The sequence below is a fragment of the Sardina pilchardus genome, chromosome 17 (genome assembly GCF_963854185.1).
Source record: "Sardina pilchardus chromosome 17, fSarPil1.1, whole genome shotgun sequence".
In the NCBI taxonomy this organism is placed as follows: Eukaryota; Metazoa; Chordata; class Actinopteri; order Clupeiformes; family Clupeidae; genus Sardina; species Sardina pilchardus.
This window is the reverse complement of record NC_085010.1, coordinates 27413576-27421872: the sequence shown is the minus strand read 5'-3', so window position 1 is coordinate 27421872 and position 8297 is coordinate 27413576. Positions and strand designations below refer to the sequence as shown.

At 48.1% G+C, this 8297-nt stretch overlaps 1 protein-coding gene across 1 annotated transcript in view; it reads left to right on the top strand.

Annotated features, from left to right (window-relative positions):
- Positions 1-5734, top strand: part of LOC134062033 (cadherin EGF LAG seven-pass G-type receptor 1-like) — a 106271-nt gene extending 100537 nt beyond the window's left edge. The window contains exons 27-31 of the mRNA XM_062517905.1: positions 206-309; positions 711-854; positions 1616-1975; positions 3497-3770; positions 4986-5734. Of these exons, the coding sequence (XP_062373889.1) occupies positions 206-309; positions 711-854; positions 1616-1975; positions 3497-3770; positions 4986-5013 (910 nt within the window). The 3' untranslated portion in view covers positions 5014-5734. The remainder of the gene's footprint in view (positions 1-205; positions 310-710; positions 855-1615; positions 1976-3496; positions 3771-4985) is intronic.
- Positions 5735-8297: the final 2563 nt, after the last annotated feature.

The following is an 8297-nucleotide window of genomic DNA, read 5'->3' as shown; positions in this document are numbered from 1 at the left end:
CCCCCTCTCCCTCCATCTCTCCCTCCCTCCTCCTCCTCTCCACTTTCCTCTCATCCTTCCCTCCTCTCTCCTCTCCCTCCATCTCTCTCCTTTTCCTCCCTCTCTCCCTCCCTCATCTCCTCCTCCTCCTCTCTTCCATCTCTCCTTCCCTCTCTCCTCCTCCTCTCCTCCTCTCCTCCTCTCTCCTCCTCTGTCCCTGGTTCAGAGATGACTCTGGTCAGAAGCCCAGCGTATCGTCCAGTGGAGCTCGAGCGGGCATCACGGACATCGACGGTCCGTTATTCCACCGGAACGGCACCAAGGCTGACGGTACGATACAGCACCATCACCCTGTAGCGCTCTCCAACGGGCCTCTGATGAGGTCCAGTGCGGTTCTGTTGGGTTGTGCACACGTTCTCAATGTTGTTCTGCATGTTGTGTTATCGCTGAATACTGATGTTCTTTGCCATTGCTCTAAAGTGTTCTCTCGTGTTGTAAAATGTGTTCTATATGCTGATTTAGAGTACAGTACATATAACTACACGTAGTTAGAGATGGTCAGTGGTCTGGAGTGTTCTTTAATGTTCCTTAGTAATGTTCTCCGAGTGGTGTGTGGTTCTATGTGTTAGATACCGATTTAGACAATGAGTCAGTAGATGGCCAGTTCATGTTCTCTAATGTTTCTTTTTTTGTGTGTGTGTGTGTGTGTGTGTGTGTGTGTGTGTGTGTAGACTCTGACTCAGACAGTGAGTTGTCTGCAGATGAGCACAGCAGCTCGTACGCCTCTTCACACTCCTCAGACAGTGAGGACGACGACGACGACATCAAGCCCAAGTGGAACAACGAGAGACAACCGCTGCACAGCACTCCAAAAGGTGAACACACACACACACACACACACACACACACACACGCACACGCACATACAGATACAGTACATTCACACACGCACACTTACTCACTCACTGAAGTGCATACTCACCCACTAAAGTGCATACTCACTCACTGAAGTGCATACTCACCCACTAAAGTGCATACTCATCTACTGAAATACCTACTCACTCACTGAAGTGTATACTCACCTACTGAAGTGCATACTCATCTACTGAAATACCTACTCACTCACTGAAGTGTATACTCACCTACTGAAGTGCATACTCACTCACTGAAGTACCTACTCACTCACTGAAGTGTATACTCACCTACTGAAGTGCATACTCACTCACTGAAGTACCTACTCACTCACTGAAGTGCATACACACCTACTGAAGTACCTACTCACTCACTGAAGTGCATACACACCTACTGAAGTACCTACTCACCCACTGAAGTGCATACTCACCCACTAAAGTGCATACTCATCTACTGAAATACCTACTCACTCACTGAAGTGCATACTCACCCACTAAAGTGCATACACACCTACTGAAGTACCTACTCACTCACTGAAGTGCATACTCACTCACTGAAGTACCTACTCACTCATTGAAGTGCATACACACCTACTGAAGTGCCTACTCACCCACTGAAGTGCATACTCACCCACTGGAGCTGCCTGATAGCTAGGAGGTCATGCTAGTATGCTTCATGCCCTGCACACTAACTGAGCCTGTCTTCTTGCTGCTGTGATCTGCAGTGGAGACGGTGTCCAATCACACGAAGCCTTACTGGCCTGCTGACGGCACCACGGCCAGTGATAGCGAGGATCTGTGCGGGGCGGGCGACCGGCTGCGGGTGGAGACCAAGGTCAACGTGGAGCTGCACCCTGAGAACAAGCTGAACCACACACCCACCCACGCCGAGACTCCGTCACCACCACCGCCGCCACCTCCGCCGTCGGACAAAGAGAACGCAGCCCGGGAGATCAGCACTCCGACGCCAACGTCATCGCCGGCCCCCAACACCACCACCGCCACCCCTAACCCCGCCTCTAACTCCACCCACAACTCCACCCCCACCCAGTCCAACAGCAACAACCATCCGGAACAGCGCAAAGGTGAGGAGACGGCACCTTACATTACTATGGCAACGCTGGTCACTTTTCAGTTGTCTGACGTGTAAAAAATGTAAAACGTGAAAATATTTCAAAACCTTTGAAAGGTAAGTGGTGTTGCCATAGTAAAGTAAATGTGAATCGATTTACATTTTACATATACGTTACTATGGCAACACTACTCACATTTCGATTGTCTGACGTGCCAATGTCTAGTGTATTGAATTGGAATAGGAAGGAGGGAGGGATAAAGAGAGAGAAGGAGAGAGAGAGGGATAGAGGGAGAGAGAGGGAGGGAAGGAGAGTGATGGGGGAGAGGGAGAGAGGGAGGGAGAGAGAGAGTAAAAGAGGAGAGGAGGAGAGTAAAAGAAGTGGGAGAGAGTAAAAGAGGAGACATGGTGAGAGTGGCTGAACCTGGACTACCCAGAGCCATAGATAGAGAGAGTTGCGACACTCTTTGATGTTGCCGCCACGATCAACAGTTCCAAAAAAACCTGTGCTGAATGGCTGAATAGCAGGAGGGGGGGATGTACTTCTGATGCTGGAAGGTGTAATCAATTAACTCATTGACTACTGACCAAGAGATTGGCTGTAAACAGTTCCAAAAGCCCCATAACGAGGAAATAGCCTGGAAAAAGCGCTGCCATTTTTTCCTATGGAGGTCTATGGGAGTGTCGCCACTCTGTTTTATCTACCGCTCTGGGACTACCTACACTGGTCAGGCCTGATGAAGTCCAGTGTAAAAAGTCCTGTGGGGTGTCCTACGAAGCATGTTAGACAAATCTAGGTTATCTAGACATATCGAGGCTGCACAAAGCCTTAACTTGGGTATTAAGTTAAGTGATCCTACGACAGCAGGTATGCAATACATTTGTCAAACTAGGCTTTCAGCTCAGATCTGTGCGCGTTCTCGTGGTTAGGGTGATTTTGACCAATCGGGAAACGTGGAGACGCAAAAGACAGCTTAGGTTTAAAAAGGATTACTTCCGCATTTATGAGCGGTAGCGAAATCTAGGGTGGTCTTTTTTAGTGTCTAACCTATAACATCAAAAAATCGCCATACATCAGAGATTGTATGGTATGCATGTCCATAGTAGCGATATATCTGTATGAGCAACATAGTTAAAAGCGCCTTCGAGTTTCAAAATGTTTGAAGAGGCGGAGTTGCTCCAGTAGATTCTCACACGTGAGATGAATTCATTTTTCAAGATAATTGATTGGTCAGTTGTCAGTAGGATTAGTCAGAGGGCGGTGATTTTTCACGATTTGAGCTATAAGTTAGCACATAACCTGCTCCCGACCAGGTTTGGTTGCGAGCATAAGATACCATGGTGATACAGCGACGCTAAAACAAATCCACTTTCGTATGACAGCATACCCTGGCTTGAGCGCAACATACCTCGCTAAGCCACTAATCGAGCTTCGTAGGACACCCCACTGTTGTTGTGTCGTTGTTGTTGTTGTTGTTGTTGAGCATCTCTTGTATGTCCTCATGTTGTGTGGGTTCTGCTGTGGTTTTTCCAGGGATCCTGAAGAACAAGATCTCGTACCCCCCGCCGCTCTCGGACAAGAACATGAAGAACCGTCTGCGGGAGAAGCTGTCGGACTACAACCCCCCCACCATCTCGTCCCGCTCGCCCTCCCAGTCCTCCGTCACCATCGCCGGGGGCAACAACGTGCTCAGCAAGCCCCCCGCGCAGCGTCCAGTCCCGCCGCCCAGAGACACACACACACAACACACGCCGCAGCACAACGGAGTGACCATCAACCTCAACGGGGGCAACCAGTCCGACTCCGAGTGAGTTCACACACACACACACACACACACACACACAACACACGCCGCAGCACAACGGAGTGACCATCAACCTCAACGGGGGCAACCAGTCCGACTCCGAGTGAGTTCACATACACACACACACACACACACACACGCCACAGCACAATGGCGTGACCATCAACCTCAACGGGGGCAACCAGTCCGACTCCGAGTGAGTTCACATACACACACACACACACACACACACGCCACAGCACAATGGCGTGACCATCAACCTCAACGGGGGCAACCAGTCCGACTCCGAGTGAGTTCACATACACACACCCACCCACCCACACACACACACACACACACACACACACACACACACACGCACATATACATACAGATACACATACTGTACATATACACACACACACACACACACAGATGCACAGATACGCAAGCACACACCCTCTCCCTTAAAACACACACACACACACACCCCTCCTCCTCCCCCTCCCGTTGGTGAATGTTGCATGTAGTCACACTGTGTTTGCCTGAGCACAACCCTTCTAACCTGCATGTCCTCCCCTCCCCCTCCCTCAACCCCTCTCTATCCCTCTCTCTCCCCCTCCCTCTCCACTCAACCCCTCTCTATCCCCCTCTCTCTCCCTCTCCACTCAACCCCTCTCTATCCCTCTCTCTCTCCCTCCCTCTCCACTCAACCCCTCTCTATCCCTCTCTCTCTCCCTCCCTCTCCACTCAACCCCTCTCTATCCCCCTCTCTCTCCCTCTCCACTCAACCCCTCTCTATCCCTCTCTCTCTCTCTCCTTCTCCACTCAACCCCTCTCTATCCCTCTCTCCTTTCCTCCCTCTCCACTCAACCCCTCTCTCTCCCTCTCTCTCTCCCTCTCCACTCAACCCCTCTCTATCCCTCTCTCTCTCCCTCCTTCTCCACTCAACCCCTCTCTATCCCTCTCTCCTTTCCTCCCTCTCTATCCCTCCACTCCCTCTGCTGTTCTGCATCTCCCCCAACCTACCCACTCCCCCCCCCCCCTTCCATGCACCCCCCCTCTCTCCCTCTTTCTCTCTCTCTCTCTCTCTCTCTCTCTCTCTCTCTCTCTCTCTCTCTCTCTCTCCCTCTCTCTCTCTCTCTCTCTCCCCCTCTCTCTCTCTCTCTCTCTCTCTCTCTCTCTCTCTCTCTCTCTCTCTCTCAGTGGCAGTAATGAAACATCCATCTGACCCAGCAGGATGGTGAAGGATTCTCCGCCCCTCTGAAGGGGTATCTGCCCTACCTTGCCCCCCACCCCTCTCCTTCCTGCCCCAGGGAGGGGTAAAAGGGTTACAGAAGGAAAGATGGAGTTCTGGAGGGGAAAGAAAAACATCTGGGAGTACCTAGGATGACCTCCGACCTTTTAACCTTGACCCTGTAACCCCTGAGCGTCTGTCCTTCTGGAGATCAGTATTACTGCCATCGCTCGTCTGCTGGATAAAGGGAATGTTCTGGACAGGAGTCCGGACAGGATGAGGAGCCCTGTGCCAAAAACTGATGGGAGAGGATGGAAAACTACATCCCCCAGAATGCCGCATTTCTTCCTGTTTCTGTTTGCTCACAGGAAGCCATTTGACTCTAAATATGTGGATGTGTGCGGTGAATGTGTCTGAGACAGGAAAATAAATCCACTTCTCAGTCACACAAATGTATGTACACACACCTACACAAACACACACACACACACACGCTTACAGAGGCCTTATTTGTCAAAGCAAAAAAAAAGAAGACATTGAATGTCCCATGAACTGACCGGCGCCTCACTAAGTGTTGTCTTAACGAGGCCTCATGGCCCTCGGACTGTATGTACCGTGTAGATAAAAAGAGAAAAAAGTTTATTTTGGACATGAGCTGATTGAGAAGAGTCTGCAATCCTACTTGTTTGTATATGTCAATGATGATGTGGGGTTTTTATAGCAACCCACCGCTTGTCTGATTTCTCCAATGAAGGGGTGTAATTCTGATGGGGGGGGCGGGTGGGGGGGGGGGGGGGTTGATGCCTCTTTTAGTGCCTTTACTCAAGCTTGTCTTACACCGCTGCCTACAGCCTTACGACCTCTGATATTCTGGATCCTTCTCCCTCCCTCTCTTTTCTCATCCCTCTCTCTCTCTCTCTCTCTGTATCTTTTCTCTATATTTCTTACTGCCTTGTTTACATTCTTTGGTTCACGGGTTTCTCCTTCAGACTGGTTTTCTCTGAATTGACAACACACTCCAACTGCATCTCTCTATCTCTCTCTGTAGTCATCTCTCCCCAGGTCTCAATTCCGTCCAAGCTCTCTCCCTCTCTCTCCCCCCATTTTTCTCTCTCTCTCTCTCTCTCTCTCTCTCTACAGTAGTGCTGTATTGGTGGTTTGGTCTCTCTCTCCCCCTCCTCTCTACAGTAGTACTGTTGTAATGCTGTACTGGTTGTTTGGTGTCTCTCTCTCTCCCTCTCTCTCTCTCCCCCTCCTCTCTACAGTAGTACTGTTGTAATGCTGTACTGGTTGTTTGGTGTCTCTCTCTCTCTCTCTCTCCCCCTCCTCTCTACAGTAGTACTGTTGTAATGCTGTACTGGTTGTTTGGTGTGTCTCTCTCTCTCTCTCTCCCCCTCCTCTCTACAGTAGTACTGTTGTAATGCTGTACTGGTTGTTTGGTGTGTGTCTCTCTCTCTCTCTCTCTCTCTCTCTCTCTCTCTCTCCCCCCCTCTCTACAGTAGTACTGTTGTACTGCTGTACTGGTTGTTTGGTGTCTCTCTCTCTCTCTCTCTCTCTCTCTCTCTCTCTCTCTCTCTCTCCCCCCCCTCTCTCTACAGTAGTACTGTTGTACTGCTGTACTGGTTGTTTGGTGTCTCTCTCTCTCTCTCTCTCTCTCTCTCTCTCTCTCTCTCTCTCCCCCTCCTCTCTACAGTAGTACTGTTGTACTGCTGTACTGGTTGTTTGGCTGTGTCCTGCCTGCGTTGGGCGTCCGTGTCCACATAATCACTGTGTCCTCACAACCAGACACTGGAATGCTGTTGTAAAATATGTATATTTATTTTTTATGGATTTCAAAACACTGGAAATTACATGATTGTGACTGTAAAATTAAAAAACACTTTTGAGTTTTTAAACTGTTTAAATTGTTTAATTTTGTGGGGGGAAAAACACCAGAGGATGTATTGATTCTTTATTCATGTATTTATTACAGGCAAGCTACATTTTTTATTTTTTTGTTTAATACAGACAAGCTATAAATAAGTCAGAGTTATCCTGTGAGTGCTAGTGTCAATCTGGTGTCCCGAGCCAGGGTTTAAACAGCACACAGACAAATTAAACAATGTACAAGTTGGTGCCAAGATACCCATCAGCCAGGTCTTAAACAGCACACAGATAAATTAAACAATGTACAAGCATCAGACAAGACCACAGGGCTACACAAATAGCTATTGCTATTGGTATCGCTATAGCATTACTCAACAGGACAAACATGTAAACAAAACAAAATACCGTAAAACATGTACAGTACAAGACCAGAACAGCGCAGATAATGTACATATTAACAGCTTGGGAATGAAATAATAGTGTGAGGCTTAAGGATGGGATTAGCCAAGATCACAAGTTTGGTCATGTTTATGTTTAAAAATTGGGAAGTTGTTGCTCTGGGTAAACTACCCCAGTAGTTGGTGGCTCTGATTGAATAGGCTGTTTGCCCACGCAGCCACTCTAACTTTTGTGCTAGTTTTGTGCTAGCGCATCACTATAGAACGAAATGCAGTCAAGGTGTGTGTTTATCATGATATTTACAACGGCATTGAACGCGATTTAGCCAATCATAATCAACAACCGGAACTATCCGTTTAAGAATAGGAGGAATTTTAGAGTATGTTTGCCCATACTTGCTGTGTCTATACTGTTTTAGAATAGGAGGAATTTTAGAGTATGTTTGCCCATACTTGCTGTGTCTATCCGTTTTAGAATAGGAGGAATTATAGAGTATGTTTGCCCATACTTGCTGTGTCTATACGGCTCTATATAATCCCCTGTGGCAACTCTCTTTCAGCTTGATGAACTGGCTCAATGGGGGAGGTGCTGGCACATGTAAAACACTAGATCAGGCAAGCATCAGTGAAATGTTTCAAATGATCAAAGTTAAAATTGTGTTTCTCAGTTACTATGACAGTGACTATACCTGTTGGCCTTCTATTAGGGTCAAGTGTTCTAGAGCCTGCTCGTAGAGAGACTCAACTGGATGCAGAGTTGTTTTGTTGGCCTGTGACCAACTAGTAAAGTAGTGTGAAATATGTGAAAAGATCAGAGAGGATTCTGTCGTCAGCGGACATTTGTATGTGAACTGATGGGCAGACTGAAGGCAGGTCATTGATGTACAGACTAAACAAAAGTGGACCCGGTATTGAACCTTGAGGGACACTTATATCAGTATATTTAGTTATGTGGACTGTTTGTTATTAATGCGTACACATAGGCTAATGACCGGTGTGTTAGACAGGATTTCATCCACTTCAAGGCATGGTCAGAATGGTTCATAAAAG